Source organism: Hemibagrus wyckioides, linkage group LG27 (assembly GCF_019097595.1).
Source record: "Hemibagrus wyckioides isolate EC202008001 linkage group LG27, SWU_Hwy_1.0, whole genome shotgun sequence".
NCBI lineage: Eukaryota > Metazoa > Chordata > Actinopteri > Siluriformes > Bagridae > Hemibagrus > Hemibagrus wyckioides.
Genome location: NC_080736.1, coordinates 18,954,453 through 18,975,040, shown reverse-complemented (window position 1 = coordinate 18,975,040; position 20,588 = coordinate 18,954,453). Strand labels below are relative to the sequence as shown.

At 38.1% G+C, this 20,588-nt stretch overlaps 1 protein-coding gene across 2 annotated transcripts in view; it reads left to right on the top strand.

Moving 5' to 3' along the window:
• rbm20 (RNA binding motif protein 20) overlaps window positions 1–20,588 on the top strand; it is a 52,149-nt gene that overhangs the window by 21,619 nt on the left and 9,942 nt on the right. Inside the window, exons 1-5 of one of the 2 annotated variants that reach the window (XM_058381422.1) lie at window positions 3,444–3,555; window positions 12,549–13,500; window positions 14,003–14,064; window positions 14,454–14,554; window positions 15,051–15,148. In XM_058381422.1, the coding sequence (XP_058237405.1) occupies window positions 12,757–13,500; window positions 14,003–14,064; window positions 14,454–14,554; window positions 15,051–15,148 (1,005 nt within the window). In that variant the 5' untranslated portion in view covers window positions 3,444–3,555; window positions 12,549–12,756. Of the gene's footprint in view, window positions 1–3,443; window positions 3,556–12,548; window positions 13,501–14,002; window positions 14,065–14,453; window positions 14,555–15,050; window positions 15,149–20,588 lie in introns of those variants that run through there. The other variant, XM_058381421.1, reaches the window with a different exon arrangement.

Here is a 20,588-nt window from a genome sequence, read left to right as displayed (position 1 = left end):
TCATAGCTATAGGCATGGGCGTCGCTAGGCCATTTTTAGGGAGGCATTAGCCCCCCTAACAATTCTACTCAGCCCCCCTAAAAATCCTGCGATTCTCCATAAACTCTACACAAATTGGTGATCTCCTCAGTCCCCTTTAAATTTCATATGAAAACGGCGGCAGACTTCGGCTCTTCCCCGTCTTTCAGCGCGTTCTTCAATCCGCAGACCGTGGCGTCGCAGAGCGAGGATCAGCGGACAAGTGTGTGTGTGTGTGTGTGTGTGTGTGTGTGTGTCAGATCAGGAAGATCTTTGGCTTGTTCAGTACTCAAATGTAATACACGTCTGTGCAATACAGTGGAATGATGCAATAAGTTTACCATCATACCCTGTTAGGCAAACTTTTATTTTAATTAATTAATTAAGTAATTAATTAATTTCTTTATCTTTTTATTTTTTACTATTATACCCTCATTAGGGGCTGAGCGCCCCTTAAATGAAAATCCGAGAATCGTCCCTGGCAATAGGTGATAAATATTCACTGCAAGTTAGAATGATTTGTTTTAATCCAATTTATCCAACTCTAAGCAGTGAAATAAAGGGGAAAAATACATCAATAATCCTGCATTAACATCTGATGCATTAATAGTTACTTGAGTATGAGCTATGCTGTGTATTAATCATGACCTATTGAAGATATAGCTTTAACTGCAACATATATCTTATTAATGAAGTGTTACTTAATACGCTAAATAACAAAACGCGCTCTATCTAAAACTACAACACCAGAAAATAATCTTATAGAAGACTTTAATTTGGTTTAAATGTTAATAGATAAGCAGGTCCTAGTACTACAGCCATATTGGAAGAGAAATGGGTGAAGAATGATTCTGAGATCTGTATTTATCGAGAAGGAGGATCAGAGTCAATTATGAAAGTAATTGAGTGCCATCCAAAACTTCAATTTAATTCAATTCAATTTATTTTTATAGCTCTTTTAACAGTGTCTCAAAGCGGCTTTACAGAAGTATAGAAACATAGAAAAAATGAGTTATTTATATCTAGCATTTATTCCTAACGAGCAAGCCTGAGGCACCGCTGCATACAGAAAATGACTCAGTATAAAGTTTACACTGATGCACGTTTAATTCGTATTCTGTGCTTTTAGAGCATGTTTGGTTGAGTTCAGCTCTACGTGTTAATTACATTTTTAATGGTTAGTTAGTTCATAATAATGAAGTAAGTAAATATTTAAATAGTAAATATTTAATACCTTAAATATTTGCGTTTGGATCACTTGTTTATTTCATACACAAATTTTCTGTAAATAATTATAATAAAAAATAATTTAGAATTGACTGACATTTAAGCGAAAACATTAAATCTGGCTGCAGTCTTCAAGAGCTATAATATATAAATAAATATATTATATTATATTTAAAGGCATAATTACAAATGTATTGAAATTTTATATTTAAATATAAGATATTTAAAGGACTAATTTGGGCGAAACTTAAATAAATAAATCTAAATTTGATCTGAGTTTTTAAGTAATTAAAATGAAAAAGCAATTCAAATCCATTTTTTAATGGATCATAATGCGTTTTAACTTCTAACTATTCATATAATAAAACGTAACAAGTCCTTATGGTTCCTGATCACCAGCCCATTAAAGGAAGCTTTGTTCACCAGTAGCTACAAAATCCCTAACAGGAACCAGCAGGAATGTGATGGGAAAAAAACATTAAACCAGTATGTCATACAAGACATTCAATTTGTTTTCTTACCTAAAGGGATTGTAATGCAAAGATATGACACATCTGTTAAAAAATAAATGGACCAAAGGATGTCACCAAACTCAAGAGGCGTGGCCTATAGTTTAAAGATGGAACGGTGAAATAGATAGATAGTTACACTCGTTTTCTAACTCCAAAATAAAAGCGCAAACTGTAGACAAACTAGCGTCCCTGGTTCGTTCCTGAGCTCGGGTTACTGTCTGTGTGGCATTTCACATGTTCTCCACATGTCTGCTGGGTTCTCCAGTTTCTTTCCACCTCCCAAAAACATGCTGGTGTGGTGGATCGGCTACACAAAAAATGCTTGTAGGTGTGTGTGTGTGTGTGTGTGTATGTGTGGTGCCATCATTCCCCATCCAGAGTGTGTTCAGGTCATGACCCTGACCAGAATAAAGTGCTTTCTGTAGATGAATGAATGAACTTTAAACAGCAAAGTTCTGGCCTGCAGTGGCTCGAGTTTGTTTCTGCTCGTGTGTGAGACTCGCGCTGTCAGTGCTTCTATTCATCATTATAAATCACTCATCCCTCAGTGGGACACGTGGCTGCTGCTAATAAAACATGGAAGATGGAAAAACAAGAGCAGATGATTAGTGACAGACAGAATTGGGGGATGAGGGGAATGGATGGTCAGTTGAGGACACTGCTTGTCATCATAAGTCTTGAATTGAATTATTAACCCACGAAGCTAGTCCAGGGGGTCTCTGACGTCTTTACGTGAGCATCACAGCAGAAATCACGCTCGCTCATCAGTCTGGATCAGTCACGGGGCCCAGTTCTACAGGGCTTGTGGACGATAGAGCAGATGCACTCATTCGGTCATTCTGTACATCTGCACTGAGCCGAAAAGCATCTCATCACATCGAATCTCAGTGCACTATGATCAGCCAGTGACCAGGAATGTACCGTCACACCGGACACAGTCTGCGGTCTTTTTTTTTTTCTTTTCTTCCAAATGTGGACACTTTAAAATGACCGCATGACCCCTATGTTCCATTGAGAGGGCAGTAGAAGGACAGCTGTCCGCCGATGTCTCTCGACCCGTTGGACATGAGACCGTGTTGCATTTGGACACGGCATTCCCAATAATCCTGCAGAACCGTCACTCCCACTGAGCAGCAGTGAGTGATGTGATGATTTCATTCACTCTTACACTTTACACACACACACATATATGTGTGTGTGTGTGTAAATCTAACAATCTTTTAAAAATAAAAATACCTAAATAATAAAAATATATATTACATTTTTAAAAGTTTTTTCTACCTTAAATGCAGCAAAACAAAATATTTCTACATATTAAAGGATTAAAAAATACAATGGTGTGATTAAATAAAAAAAAGAAAGAAAGAAAGAAAGAAAGAAAGAAAGAAAGAAAGAAAGAAAGAAACCACTGCTATACCTTAGCACATCCAGTCTAGTAAAAATATCTAAAATACATTTATACATTTTTTCACAATTTAAAAAAAAAAAAAAAAAAAAGTTAAATTTTTATATTATTATATATTTTTTTAAAAAATTAAAAAATGTACTTATTGCTGTATTTTATAAAGGTGGCGTGTTGCAAGTGTCTGGCTTTGTGCTGGTCTCCAGGCTTCGCTAAGCACTCGTGGCATTTCACAACCCGTCATGCGCTCATAAAGCAGCCTGCTAGAGTCAGTCACACACACAGAGACGGCAGAGCAGCTATGAGAAGTCAGAGAGAATGTGTGTGTGTGTGGTAAGTGGAGGTCACAGTAAGGAGACGCGTGTGCCAAAATGCTAGTGGACGTCCAGTGTTCAGGTCAGTTGTTGTTCTGGTTTTGTTTTTTTGCTCGTGTGTGTGTGTGTGTGTGTGTGGTCTCAGTGAAGTAGTGAGAGAGGTGTGTACTTTAGCACATTCTAATTCACGCTTGCCTTTCTCTCCACACTCATCTCCGTGCCTAATTTATCAGTTCCTATTGTGGAGCTTTTGGAGTCGCTGCAGCGTGTGCGTGTGTGTGTGTGTGTGTGTGTGTGTGTGAGCAAAGAAACTCTTTGATGCATCTCTTTGAGCTTGTTGCTGTGAAACTCCTTCTTCGGTTTGTCTTCCAAGACGATGTAATAAACTTCATGTGACTGGGTGCTATCTTTTTCTTTATAATTATTATCAAATATATTTATTTATTAGTGTCAAAAATTTCAGCCCTAGTTTTTATTATTATTAAGTTAATAAGTTTTGTGATCTTTCTAAAATGACTCAAAACTCAGAAGTAAATATTTATATTCTATTTATATTCTGTATAACACTACAGCTGTCCAACTGTGAGTGTTACATTGACTGTTTAGCTGTTAAAGGTTTAGAAAGAATAACATATAAACTAAACAACTGACAAATAACATCTATAAATATTATATTTCAATATAGAAACGTTTTAAATACATAATGTAGTTAGAGTGAATAATACTAGACATCTTCAAACTTTTAAGCGTTTGAAATCAAATGTAATGGTTTGGGTTCAATTCTTTATAAGAAATATGTAAAGATTTGAAAGATAATAAATAAAAAAATATTCATCCAATTTATTCTTTTTATTTTTTGTTATCGCTGGAGTTGCTTAAGTTGTTTATTATTTTATTACATAATGCTTACTACTACTACTCTAAATATGACTACTGTTACTATTATTATTAATAATAATAGCAACAATAATAACAATCAAATTATTTTTTTAATTGTACTCCAAATCTGAAAATTTTGTGAAGGTACATTAACAATTTGTAAATTTACAAACTTAACATATTAAATAATCGGAACAATAAAGAGAAAACATTTTGCAGGCCATAAACAGTAAAGATTTTATAATTACATTAAGGCACAGAAATTAAGAAAGAGGCGTCAGTTTATTATGATACGACATTCTTTATTTAAATTAATACATCATTATAAATTATATATATATATAATTCAATCTGTTCTCAATCTGTATAAATTAAGCTACAAGATTAGTGAAATGTAATTTGAAGTTGAAAAGCAAATAAAAAAGCAAATTTATTTTTTTATTTTTTTAAATAAAGGAATTTGTTTTTCCTTTTTTATTTTATTTAATATGGTGTGGAAGTGATGAATCAGGAATAATGTTGTTAGTATTTATTTATTTATTTATTACATTTTTAATTATTATTATTTTTGCTTGTTTTGTTTGTGTGTTGTTGTTTTTTCCCCCTTTCTTTTTGGGAATAGTTCTCTGTGAAATAACAATAATAATTTTTGGAAGTTAAGTTGTGGCCTGGACAAACTTTGGACTTTAGGGAAAATGAAAATAAATGAGAATACATTGGCTATTTCTCCATCATGCAATCAATAATCAACATTCAGAATCAAATGTCCCAGTTTAAGCATGTAACTAAATGCTGTTTGTTAGCAAAAATGACAAATCTAGCTGTAAAAACTAGTTAAAACAAAGAATCAAACCAAATAAACAGACCTGCTTTCATATCTGTAGCTTCTTTTAGCTGTAAAATGAATCTTAATGCTAATGCTGCACTACCTGGAACACAGCACCTGTTATGGTGGGCAATTTTTATCCTTTTATTTTACAGTGGAAAGATAGAGTTTATTTTCCTGACAGCGCTGGCTTTTTAGTTTCCTACACAACTCTGTGCTAATATCAACGTTTATGGCAATTTTATTTGGGGGAAAAAAAATATATCATCATTTGATTTTAACCATTTACAATTGATATTGGTTTGAATGTCTGTATATTTAGAATCAGAATCAGAACAAGTTTTATTTATTTATTTTTATTTACAGCGAAGGGTCAGCAAGGAGCACTTTACAGTACTAGGAATTTGTCTTGGTGTCAGGGGCAAACATACACACAGGTAAATAAATACTGTATAATATTAAACTTTAATATTAAACTAATATAAATATATTAGTTAAACATTTATTTCATATTTTTCTGTTCATAACTAAATATTCATCTAAATAAATGGTCATAAATGAAATGACTACACTCGTTTTTTTTTATTCAGTAATTATTGTAGAGATATATTTAGTCAGATTAATGAGTGTAAATGTTGAAACCCATTATTCAGCCTCACTCAGGACTTTAACTTTTTCAAAAATATCTCAAATATTAATATACTTTTCGACATAATTTTAGTTCTGAAGTGGTAAAGTTTTGTGCTTTCCCCCCCCTATTTTTTAGTTTTAAAATATATATTTTTTTCTAAATGAACTTAAATTCCCCCAAATTAAAATATTTTCCAAACCCATTAATTCCAATCATTTCCATTTGTTACAAGATGGTCTCAAATCCAACATTTTGTCGCTGGTCTCGGCCTGATCTAAATCCTGGGCCTAACAAAGGAGACAAAAATCAGCTACACTGAGGATCTTTTTCGCACAGATGTTTATATTCGAATAGTATTTACTTTATCTTTAATTTATAAATAATCAAGTATTTTTAATATTTAAATAATAAAGTATTTTTAATATATAAATAATAAAGTATTGTTAATATGTAAATAACAAATCATTTTTAATGTTTAAATAACACATTATTTTTCACATATAAATAATAAAGTATGTTTAATATGTAAATAATAAAGTATTATTAATATATAAACAATAAACAATTTTTTATATATAAAGAATAAAGTATTTTTAATATATAAGCAGAATATTTGTCCTGTTCGGAGAAGGCACTAAAGATTTTAATTTTAATTAATAAAAATAAATAAATAAAAATATGGGCAATTATAACAGTAGGACAATTAAATTTTAATATATGCAGTAAAAATAAAATCATGTACTGTTCATTTTTTAATTGTTATTTCTGGATAGTGTTAAGAAACATTTCTGATTTTCATTCTTTAAGAAACAAAAAAGAAAAATGAGATATTGTGTGTGTGTGTGTGTGTGTGTGCGTGTGTGTGTGTGCGTGTGTGTGTGTGCGTGAGTGTGTGTATCAGCCCAGCTGGTGTAGAGCTCTGCTGAAACGTGAGACTTTAGGAAGAAGAGCATGAACCACGATGACGGACATGAGGGACCCGCTGTAACACACACTCCCTTTATCGAATCCCTCAGTGAAAGTGTGTGATGTGCAGTGCGAAGTGTGTGTGTGTGTGTGTGTGTGTGTTCGCTATAATCACGTCTGCTTAACTTCCCCGGTGAAAAGCTCACTTGTCTGTTTGTTGGTCAGTGTTGAAGGACGGGAAGAAACACAAACCTGTAAAAAGCTTCCCGCTTGATTCTGACGTCTCAGATCCGACGTTCTTAGCCGCGCGAGCCATTCTCATTATTGATGCTAATTTCAGGCTGTTTTAACAGAAGGCACTGAATTATCCTTTTAACCCGAGACGCTTGTTTACAATGTCCAAATTCATGTAGTCATGGGGAAAAAAGCAGCTTAGTGTTTGTATTTGTGTTCTCCGTTGTTGTGGAGTGAGTCTGACGCACGCCGCCTTCAAAACACATTTACACATTTACATTTCAGCATTTTGGAAAGGATGCAGCAAATGGAAGCTGCGCAAAATATTACATAACACGTGGCTTTATTACAGAAGAGAATGGAAGTTTTTCAGTTTCTACGAATTCTTGACAGATTACACAAATCTGGGTTCAATTTTAATTTCTACTGGAAATATTGCAAAGTTTCACACCAGATTCCCAAAAGATCTATACCATCAAGACCAATAGATAGATAGATAGATAGATAGATAGATAGATAGATAGATAGATAGATAGATAGATAGATAGATAGATAGATGGATGAACGGATGGACAGACAGATAGATAGATAGATAGATAGATAGATAGATAGATAGATAGATAGATAGATAGATAGATAGATAGATAGATAGATAGATAGATGGATGAACGGATGGACAGATAGATAGATAGATAGATAGATAGATAGATAGATAGATAGATAGATAGATAGATAGATAGATAGATAGATAGATAGATAGATAGATAGATGGATGAACGGATGGACAGATAGATAGATAGATAGATAGATAGATAGATAGATAGATAGATAGATAGATAGATAGATAGATAGATAGATAGATAGATAGATAGATGGATGAACGGATGGACAGATAGATAGATAGATAGATAGATAGATAGATAGATAGATAGATAGATAGATAGATAGATAGATAGATAGATAGATAGATAGATAGATAGATAGAGAGAGAGAGGGATGGATAGAGATAGATAGATGGGTGGATAGATAGATAGATAGATAGATAGATAGATAGATAGATAGATAGATAGATAGATAGATAGATAGATAGATAGATAGATAGATGGACGGACAGACGGACCCACAGATAGACTTGGAATGATGGATTGATAGATAGATAGACGGATGATGGACAGATAGATAGATAGATAGATAGATAGATAGATAGATAGATAGATAGATAGATAGATAGATAGATAGATAGAGAAAGAGAGAGAGGGATAGATAGATAGATAGATAGATAGATAGATAGATAGATAGATAGATAGATAGATAGATAGATAGATAGATAGATAGATAGATAGATAGAGCAAGACAGAGAGAAAGAGAGAGAGGGATGGATGGATAGATAGATAGATAGATAGATAGATAGATAGATAGATAGATAGATAGATAGATAGATAGATAGATAGATAGATAGATAGACTTGGAATGATGGATTGATAGATAGATAGATGGATGATGGATAGATAGATAGATAGATAGATAGATAGATAGATAGATAGATAGATAGATAGATAGATAGATAGATAGATAGATAGATAGATAGATAGATAGAGAGAGAGAGAGGGATGGATAGAGATAGATAGATGGGTGGATAGATAGATAGATAGATAGATAGATAGATAGATAGATAGATAGATAGATAGATGGACGGACAGACGGACCCACAGATAGACTTGGAATGATGGATTGATAGATAGATAGACGGATGATGGACAGATAGATAGATAGATAGATAGATAGATAGATAGATAGATAGATAGATAGATAGATAGATAGAGAAAGAGAGAGAGGGATAGATAGATAGATAGATAGATAGATAGATAGATAGATAGATAGATAGATAGATAGATAGATAGATAGATAGATAGATAGATAGATAGATAGATAGAGCAAGACAGAGAGAAAGAGAGAGAGGGATGGATGGATAGATAGATAGATAGATAGATAGATAGATAGATAGATAGATAGATAGATAGATAGATAGATAGATAGATAGATAGACTTGGAATGATGGATTGATAGATAGATAGATGGATGATGGATAGATAGATAGATAGATAGATAGATAGATAGATAGATAGATAGATAGATAGATAGATAGATAGATAGATAGATAGATAGATAGATAGATAGATAGATAGATAGATAGATAGACGCACGGACGCATATATATATATATATATAGACAACACACAGGATGGTCAAAGCTTGGGGTCACAAAAATTCCTAAAGACCTTTTGGCTTTAATTGGATGAAAATGTTTACGCCCCATCATCGCCCCATCATCTCCCCACCCCCACTCCCCTTGCTGGAGCACTGTAGAGAACAGGATGGTAATTTTAGGTGCGCTGACGGTCAGGCTGGTATGTTGACCAGACAGAATCATGCTCTATTTGTGATAACACAGCGGTATCACTTGCATGCAGGACACACATTGAGCGCCGAGCTAGAATTAGAGCCGTGTAACCTCAAGGTAGGATGGCGTAATGTTTGGAGTTAGCTTTGCCAGGTTTTTCCCAGTCGGGGGAACATCCCTTTAATGAGAAAATCTCACCTATAACGAGGTGTGAAATGTCTGTTATGTCACAGTTGTGTCGTATTTTACAGATTTTTTCTTTAAAACTTGATGCTATATAATGAGTCTGTACTTGTGTATTGACTTTAGAAACAGACATCAGTTCACTTACATCCACTTCAAGACAAAACTGTTTCATGGTCAAATTCTTCCTGACAGCATGCCGTGATTCATACGTTCATACATTAAAGAACGTCCGCTTCGGATCTACCACGAGGAAACATCTGTTTCGATCTCATTCATCGGATGCAGCAGCAGAGCATAACCTCCAGACTAGATTTAATCAGACCTGGGCAAAATCTCTCATCTTTCCTTTTCTCGCCTTAAAAAAAATATAATATGAAATCTGTCAAAGTCAACATCTTAATTTATGCTAACACACAAACTAATGATGAATTTAATCAAATTAATTAATAGATCTTTTAATTCCAGAAACTTAAACTGATTAAGAAACATTTATTTATTTATTTATTTATTTATTTATTTATTTATTTATTTATTTATTTATTTATTTTATTTTATTTTATTTATTTTATTTATTTTATTTTACTTTACTTTATTGTATTTTTTTTTACAGAAGGAGTCTCCAGTGTCAGCATTTTTTGAAGCTGGAACTTTTTAGATAAAATAACAAGCTGAAAATTTTAATTCTTTTCTTTTTTTTTGTATTTTGTAAGCTCTAAATAACAATTCTCCAGAATTCTCCCGTTAGTCCCAGATTTATTTGCACAGCTAGATAAGATTTTGGGATCATCATTGGCGCGAACCTGCACAAACTAATCTGTCCCTGCATGCTAACATTTCACAAATCTGTCGGTTTGCAAATCGCCTTGCACAACCTCGGAATTCGAAGTAATCTGCAACATGCGTAGGTATGCTACCATTGTTTATGTTGATGTTTTATTGCGTGTAAGCCATAAAGCAGGACCCTTTCGCAGCCACCGGCAGATCCCTCTCTGAGACAGCTGTCCTAAAGCACAACAGCTGCACGGACTTACAGGCATGCTTTCTCCGGAAAATCACATTTCTGAATGCTACGTCAGACCCTAAATAATGGCTCCCCTCTTAATTCAGGCTTATGCGCTGACCTGATTTAGTGCTACACATGATTATTCCTTACTGCTTTCTGCGACTGCTTAACCGCCTGCGAAGTGACTCGGAAATTGTTCGCTCGAGATTTACGATCTTTTGAAATGAACCTATATGAAGCCTGGCTGTCTGTGAAGCTCCATCAGCTGCTCATTCTCTTGAAGGTGTCACTGATAGATTGCAGTTATCGCAGCCCAGTATGAATAAGTCCGCGTGTCCTTTCACATTCCGGCAGCTCATTCATCACACTCTTCTTCTTCAGCAGCGGATGGGTGTGCATTCCGTACACCTACTCCGTTATGTCATGATACCTTTTTAGACTTTCTAGCTGCAATAGCTCGATCTGTTGAAAACAATCGTCCTGACGGTTATATTAACCATCCCCTTATCAAACAATGGTTAGCTAGCGGCTTGCCCGGCATGTTTTTTTTACGATCTGGAAACTGTTCTTTAAGTCCACATCAAAACCCTAGACGCCTTGAAACACCATGGTGCTGAGGTGTTAATCCTGCTGTAAGGTTCAGCTGCACAAATTCCAATAAAAAAAAAAAAAAGAAACATGCAGACTGCAATCTTGTTTCCTGACAGGACACGAGAACACCGGGTTCCACTTGGCAGATCAAGTTTTGCTTTTGGAAGGAAATTAATCCCGATGCCTAATAGTGTCACTGGCTATTTAAGGGACCTTGTTTCAGCACGGATAACTGAAAAAACTGGCATCAGTTCATGCCGTTCCCTGTTTAGGGATTTTGTGTTTATCTGTATGTTACCTAGTATGCATGACGTAAGGCAGGCATGATCAGGATACTGTACACGCTTTGATTAGTGTTACTGCATGCTAAATTTAGTGAGCCTGTAAACACATTAATCAGTAGGAGAGAAACGGGCAACGACAGTGAAACAGGACACAAGCCAGAGTCACCACGTTCTCATCCCAAAGTGCACTTACATGTGCTAACTCCTGTGTCTGTGGTCAGTTTAGATAATGCTGACCATCTTAGGATTTTTGTGTTTCTTCCACTATACTTTATTCTCTTCAGGGCTTAGCAAGTTTCACAAAATAAATACTAATAGTAGTTCAGCAATAATGCAGGGTCATTTAGGGCTTGGGAATCAAAATCACGTTGTGTTGCATCGTGGGTCTGATTACTGATGACTCGGGTTGCTTGTTCATATTTGAACATATCTGAATTAACATGGAGTGTGTGTGGTTGTTTGTCTATGTGTGGCCCTGCGATGGACTGGCGACCTGTCCAGGGTGTACCCCTGCCTTTCGCCCTATGTGCGCTGGGATAGGCTCCAGCAGACCCCCGTGACCCTAGGAGTCCTAGGAATAAGTGGGTATAGACAATGAATGAATGAATGAATTAACATGGATTTGTTTATTGTACTAGCATAAAATCTGAATTTCAACGCTATTTCACCTAAAACAGTCGGTATTTATGTGAGCACACAAAAACATTCCTCTAATTTTAGATGTTGATAAATGTTCAAGCATAAAGCGTGAAAATAACCAACTAGGCCCTGTGTTTTCTGGTATTTTACTGTTAAAGTAATGAAACTGTATTGCAGAAATATGCAACAAGTGGAGTAATGATACAGAAGCATAGTTCTTGTAGATCGAGGGAATGCTTTAATACCATGCAACCCTTTGTAAGCCAAGAGTAAACTAGAAACCCATTCTGACATTCCCAGTCTCCTTAAAATATATCAGGTACATTACAAGCATTCCAGGTACTGGTAACTTGCAGGGGTAAATGTAGCAGTAACACAGCAATGAACCCAAAATGATCTAACCCCTGTACCACTGCGATGTTACTTTATACTTTTGCTCAATCTGCATCATTCTGTTCACACTTAACTGACTTCTAGTCCTCATTCTCATTACAGTACTGGTTCAGGAGACAAGTTTGATAAGAAGGTGCTTCCTGTCGGCGGAGCGCTAAGTGGAGCCGGTCAAAATCTGCTGCTTACTCCGGCAAGTCTGCAGCTGGCCCAGCTTCAGGCTCAGCTCACGCTGCACCGCCTCAAACTCGCCCAGAGCAGCAACACTGCTGCTGCTGCCACAGTCCTCAATCAAGTCCTCTCCAGTGTGGCCATGTCCCAACCACTGTTTAACCAACTTAGGGGCTCCGGCATGCCCCAGGCCCCGGGAACAGGTTTTCCTTCCGCACCCATATCCTTTCCCCCTCCTGGCACCCCAATAGGCACCCTGGTAGGGGGTGCCTTTACCCAGAACCATGCTGGGATCCGAATGAATCACTATGGAGCAGGTGGAAACATGAGCCAGAATGCCAACCCACATGGGGAAAGTGGGAACAAGGCCAACAAATTTCAGGCAGGGTTTCTAGGAGGAACCACAGGAGGGGCCACTAAATCAGGTGAAGGAGGACAGTGTGGAGGCACTGGCGGTCCCAAAACCAACAGCCAAAATAACTACCACAGAGACTTCTACTCTTCCGAGAGTCAAATCCAGGACCCCGGACATACAGAACAATGGACAAACCCGACCGGATTTCCTGTCTCAGGTAAACTGGATTTGGGAACGAGCATCGGGGGCAGTCCATGGGCACCACCCACGCACGGATTTATCGGCCCGCGAGCTGAACTGTACAATCCAGAGGAGCCGACCGGCGACCCCAAATTCAGCTCAGCAGGAGGCCTCAGTTTTAGCACTGCTGGCAGTCAGCAGGGGTTTGTGGGATACCCACAACAACAGAAGTGTGAGGAGGGGATAGGCATGACACTACAAGCGCACCAGCTTAACGACTATCATGGCGTCACACCGTCGCACCTACCCCATCAGTGCACCATTTGTGAAAAGAAGGTTTACAACTTGAAGGTGAGTGCAACTGATCAAGTGCTTGAGGGGGGGTGGCGTATGATATTCTTCCTGACACCTCTCGCTTTAGAGAACGGTTTTAGTCATCCTTTATAAAACTTGATTAATTCCTTGAACTTATAGTGTACAAGTGAACTTAATAAGTGAGACGGACCTTTCATGATAACAAAGGTGATGGATAACAGCTGCTACTGAAACACAGATGACCTCATGCCGAATACTTAATCACAGTGTCAGTTGTTCTCAGGTTAGTGTGAAAGCCAATATAGCAGCTGGCTTGAAACGACTGGAGGCAGGCTTTGGAGGCAGGATGTGCACACTGTTTAGTAGTTCTGCTTTCATTTCATTCCTTCATTCAACATTCTTGCTCTCCCCGATTCCTTGCTCCATACTTTTTAATTGGCCTGACCGTGGAATCTAACACTCGGAAAAGAGGATCTATGGAAGCTTGTTGCTGACTGACTGGATTTGTGGGTGTGTGTCGCCTTAAATTTTTTTTTAGGATTGGGACCAGCACGTGAAGGGCAAGCTGCATATACAGAATCGCTCGCTGTACACAGACGGGTGAGTAACAAACCCGAGTACTTTAAATTTGTGAGTTGAAACTTGCCCTGACTATTAGAAGAAGGCTGCAAAGAGTGTTGTTGCTGAGACATAAAAGATTTTTATAGACTCTGCTAATCTGGTGTAGACCTAGGATATGTTTACAACTTTTGCATGAAGTTAAAGGGAATGTTTTTGTAACACCGCAGAGGACTTGGTAACCACAAGAGCCTCACTTCAGTCAATCTCCCTATTAATTAACCCTATTAAAAAGGTCGAGGTATTAGGTGGGGGGTCTGACGCTATGTTTACAGAAGTAATGACCTACATCTGAGCCCGGTCATGAGATAAAGCCAGAAAGGCTGCTTTGGGATTTGTGGTCTAAAAGCAGTGCCCTCTCTCTCTCACAGCCATGCGCTTGGAGCCCTGCACTTTCCCGTCGCCTCAGAAGGATGCCGCGGCTCAGCGTTGAATAACAACCCCGTGGCATACTCGTCCGCTGCTGGCCAAGGTAAGCTGAATCATGGAGTTTCCCCCTTGAGGAGTATGTTTGATTGTGCGAGAGGTGGGGCTAAGAGGTATGAGCTGTGATTTTGAAGCGAGGGTCTATTTTTAGGGGCGGTTTGGGCATTCGGATTGCAGCCGGAGCACGTGGCTTGCAGGATCGCTCGCAGGGCGGCGTTTATTAATAACAGTGGGCAGAGTTGTTTTAGCAATGGCGGACACGGCGTCCTAGGAAGCGAGTTTTAGACTTCTGAAAGTTTGCATTTGTAAACCAAACGATGTGTGAGCGGCGAGCGGGATAAAGTAGAAGAAAGTCGGATATTTAGGTGAGTAGAGGAAGGACAATGAAATGTTATTGAAGGCTGAGTCAAAAACAAGGAGGATCTTTTCATCACCTAACCATCAGATTTCCAGTGATGACCTTGATTTTTGGGATTTTCCAACTAGCACTACGTCCAGCCGAATGTTTCTTGGTTGTGACCTTTGTTTATTTTGTTCTGCAGATGTTTCAACCGGAGGCTCCTCTTTTTTACAAGCTGCACCTATGAAGTCATTTCCTCTCTCGGGGGCGGGATTTACCTCACACCAACCGGGGACAAAGGTGAGTGGTAATTGTCTGAGACATGCTCACCTTTCACATGACTAGTTAAGAGGTTTCGTGAAAGCCAGTACAAACGATCTAGCATATGTTTGGAATTTGCCTCATCCCACGGAAAGCTGAACAAGCCGTTGATGCTATGCTCTGTGTCGGAGTATCATTTTCATATCCCATGGTGTGATGATGAATCTCATTTCCCTGTGTGAAGTGAGGAAGTGTCACTTTTAATCTCAATACAACCGAGCGATTAGCATTTGCACTTAACCCACACCTGTTGTATCTCACACATTTCAGAGAACAAATGGGAGAGGGAATCTCGCCACTTTGTCGACTGACAAATCTCTGTCCCCTCATTACTAAAGCCTGAAAGCGATTACGGATAATCACAGACGAGAATAATGGCCTCGGGCGCTATGGGCAGGCTGCGTAAAGTCTGTGGCTAGTATTTTTGTGTTTTTATCAATACAGAGCCAGCTTGGAAACGTATCTAATTATTGATCGCTCAGCTACTGGTGTATGATCGATTGTTTTTGGTCATTCATCTCTCAAGCCATGGTACAGTTGGTGTTTCGCGTCCAGGGTGATCTGCGGGTGGGAATGCTTTCAGAACAACTGCTCTGGCAGGTTTAACTCGTGCCAAACAGATCTGATTCCACGCACAGTTTTGTTTTATTTGTCTGTGGTCTTTTTATAGCGTTTGGACAGATGCCTTTTGAGAGATAACTCTAGTAATATATCATAGGTCATGAGATCGAAACAGTAGAAGAGCTCCGTCTCTGATTTTTAATGGGATAGAAAAATGTTTATTTGGTCAATTTGGTTATGTTATAGTTAACAGCTAGTTAAGATCTTTATATCGTCAAACCGGGTAAAAGTACATTTCTTAGCCAGAAGTTTTAACATTTTAACATCAAGTAACCCCAAAAAGTGAAGGGCTGCATCATGCTTTAGGGCTGTTTCTCTTAAAGTGGAGAAATCATGAATAGCTAGAAATACTAGTCTGCTAGTAAGCTGAAGATTAAAAGGAACTTTTAGCACAACAATGACCCGAAGCCTACCTGGAAATCAATGGACGGCCGGATCTAGAATGTTTTTTTTTTTGGTTTTTTTTACAAGAAAGAGTAGGAAACTACTGCCAAGTGGAGATGTGGTCCTCTGACGGACTCGTACCCTAAATCGCAGAGTGGTGTAATAAAATCTAAAGGTGCTTTGATGAGCTATCAGTTTAGGGGTGTACATACTTATGCAACTGGATAACTGCAAGTTTTTTATTTCGCCTTTTTTCCCATGAAAATGTTTCTGATTCTTGTTTTAACAGGAGAGTGTACAGGGGTGTGTTTTTATCTCCACTGTATACGTCAATGACAGAATTTCATGCTGGTCTACAAACTCGCAGCCTGATAATAATATCCTAATAATGTTTTGAGTTTTGATTCAAAAAAGCAGAAATGTGTGTGCTCCATGGTGAGCTTTCCGATCATTGCTTTTCAAAATATTTTGGGCTAAATCTGTTTTTTGTTTTTTTTTTGCAATTAGTATAGTGGGACTTGTGCTGAGACCTGGCAACCCTGAATATCATATAGCCATCTTCCATTTTGTTACATTTTAATACTTACAAATCTTTTGTTTCTGAAAAAAAAAAACCTTTTTTGGAGGGTATTTTTCCCCGCTGGTTGCCAGAATTGACTTCGGAAACTGAATTTCCCTGACCGGCTCACTTGCGCATGTAGACCGTAATTAAGTTTGACTGCTTTTCCTACACCACACACATTTCACAGCTGCCCTCAGCACGGGCGCTACAGACACAGCTGCTGGGAATTTATCATGCTAAGATTACCTGAGAAATCATTTAACATCTAACTACCTCAAGAGTTTCTGATTACATGGACTGTAAAGTCTGTTTCGGTTTCCAGGCATCTTTTAGAATATTTCTCAGCCGAAGGAAGAGCAGGAATGTAAGAGCACAGGACGGCTCATTTAAATTTATTTACTTTAATCCAAAGCTATTTACAAGCGAGGCAGAATTCCGTCGCGATTTCGAGCACGTAGTTAAGAGCTTAAGAGCCCATCAGTGTCCCTCGGCTAGGATATGATACACGCCGCCTTGTGCTGCTGTAACACGCTTACTTTCTACCACAGCTCTGACTCTTACATGCGGCTTTAAAAGAGCGGTCAGCGTGTCTTCCCCCGGCCATCTGGCCGTCTTTCTGTCCTTATGAGAGAAGAAACCTTTGAAGCCATCTGTAAAATCCGTGGCTTTAACAATCCCACATTCCAGCAAGTCCGTCCTGTGTCATGTGATCGGTCAAGCTAAATTTACCGTCCACTGGAGCAGGACCGAGCCTTACCGAAACACCCGTGTGCTGATGTTGCAGTATGATGGTTTTTCTGTCACACCCAGAATCCAACCCATCAGGAAATTTCACCTTTTTAATTTATTCACTAAACCTTCACTTTTCACCTGTCAATCATTCCTGCCCTTTTCCCCCCATTGCAGCTAACCAGTACGATTCTTATATAAAAATTACGAGCATTTTTGTTTGTCTATCATACCCGCACAGAGCAAACGTGCTTACATTAGCAGCTATAAAAAATCACCTGGCCACACTGCAGATAAACACCACTCCGCTTTCCAAGAGCCTGGACACGCTTTAGCCTCATGTAGACCAGTAAATTAAAAATGTATTTATAAAATAGAAGCTTTTGTGGAAACGGCGTATCATCTGTAGTTCAGGTTCTATTACATTGCATTGCAAAAAAGAAAACTAAAATAAGTTTATGGGATTTAAATAAATATTTGAGTTAATGAAATAATTAAAAATTTATACATATTTCAAATTTTATATTTCAAAATTTTATATTAAAATATAATATCAAATTATAGGTATATTATTTAAATATTCACTTTTAATAATTAGCTTAATTATATTCATTTGCATAGTTTTTTCTAAATACTTTAAAGATTTTTTTTAGAAAAATAACAATTACGCAACATTCCTAACAGATTATTTTATTTGATTTAATTTAGTCAAATTTTAGCTGTGATTTTTTTTCCTTTTCTGTTCCTCAAATGTATTTTAAAGACTTCTTTATTCAGAGGCCTGCTCTAGCCATTAGCCTCTCCTGCAGCCCTGGAAGCACTTGAGAGGTCAGGAGTTGCGTTTCGGTCCTGAGGGAGAGCTCGGGTTCGGCGCAGTCAGACGAAGACGTGTCAGAATAAACAGACAGGAAAGACTGCTGTTGGGTTCGCGGCCAATTTAACACCCCATGAACACTGCAAGCTCTCCAGGGGGGATCTTACGGCATGTGTTTTGCGGGAGCTGAAATATCTAGAGCCGGGGCTAATGCACCGGCTCTCATGATGATCTCTCAGGTTCTGATTTATGATGTTTTGTGAGACGAGGATAGAGGATCGATTGCAAGCTTGACTTGCTGGCAGCGTGATGCAATTTTCCGAGATATCAGAGGGATTTGTAAAATTGGATGCAGTCGATTGAATGATACCACTGTGATCTTTTGCATTATCGTTCATTTCATTAGAATCTGTTATTTGAAGTTTAACTTATATTTAATAAAATATATTATTTTATATATTTTTATTATTATTTCTTTTATTATATTTATATCTATTTTATATTATATTAATTATAATTATTTAATTATAATTTCTTAAACATTATGATACTTTTTGTCTCCTTTTGGGTTTTAATGAGTTTTTAATAATTAGACATCAGATCAAGAGCTTCAGTTAAAGATAATTATCATCCAAAATGTAGAAAGATCTCAATGGTTGCTGGTCTGAGTGTTTCAGAAGCTCATGGTTCTGGTGTTTTCAGCCAACGGTACGAAAGAGGAACAATAAAGCCGACAGGAAGGCTGCGATAACTTCTCTGTACGACTGTGGTGGAGAGAAAAGCGTCTGGACACGTCGAACCTTGTGGTGGACGCACGGACTACGACAGCAGAAGAGCACATGGGGAGTCGAAAAAACAAGGATCTGAGGCTACAGTTTGCACCGGATCACCCAAAGACGGGGAAATGGCTGTTGCTTGGGCGTCTTGTTCTGAGAAGCTTGCTACGGTTGTAAAACGTTCATGTCACCTTCAACCAGACGAGGCAGGACATCGCCTTGCTTGTAATCTCTGTCATCTAGACATGGATTAAAGTCATTTTTAATTCTCTGAGCAGTGGTCATGCTGTTCCACCTATTTCTGATTGACTTCTTGCGCGACCTCACAGGACTGAGGGCTCGTAAACGTCTCAAACACACAAGTCGTGCTGCGTTACATTCACAGATCTCCAAACCACTTGGCCCTCGGCGCTCACCTGTCGTTCATTACACTCTGCTAGGCCGCCCCGCTAACGTGTAAAGATCTGTCCAGTTTCGTGAGCACATTTTATTAGTCTGGCTCACGAGCATGCTACTCGAAGCTTTTTGTCGTCTTGTAAATGCATAAACAGCCCACTGAGCGCTATTTCTGAATCTGTTTATGATGGTGACCTTCTGATACATAGCCGCTAAGAGAATTATGGCTGAAAGGCCGCTAAATGGCTACTAGGCATCCAAACACAGCAGGGAGCCAGGAAGTATTTCACCGCTGACCATCCTTCAGATGTGTTTGTGTTTCACTTTTAATGATGGAGAGAAAATGACAGAAATCAGTATCACTACATGAAATTAAATGGGAAGACTTGAACACACGGATTCAGAACGATTCATGTTAGTGATTTGTCATTTAGTTTAGTTCACTAAAATAATACAGATCGTCTGTTAATTTGTGTTTGTGAGAAGTGAAAAGACATTTCAGACAATAACAAACGACTATCTATCTATTTCAAGTAAAATACAGTCTCTGTGCTGAAAGCCTCTGTAAAGTTCCCCTGTGTGTGTGTGTGTGTGTGAAACATTTGTTGCTCTTAAACACTGCATCTTGAAAAATGCACTTTGACCCTGCAGTCACATGTACCGGGCCCCAACACACACTCCTTTCAATCACTCACACACAGTGACCGACACACCAACAGCACGGCTCAGCAAATCTGTCCAAGAAAAACGTGTAGCAGATTCGTTCAGATGTTGGAGTGTATGTGAGCAATGAAAGGACTGTGTTAAGGTCATGGGACCATAGCTGACCGACTACTCAGGCGCTCAGACTCTCAGATTCGCAAACTCTCAGACTCTCAGGCTCTCAGATTCACACTTCTTAGGCTCTCAGTTTCAGGCTCTCAGATTCACAGACTTTCGGGCTCTTAGACTCTCCGACTGTGTGGCTCTTAGACTCTCAGGTTCGCAGATTTTCGGGCTCTCAGACTCTCAGGCTGCTTCAGTAATGAGAGTGCAAGAATCTGGGTTAAATGTTGACTGATTTATGAACACTGCTGGTGTAGTGAGACTGTGAATGTGTGTTAATCCCTACAAGAGCTGAAAGTGTAGGTGAGGAAC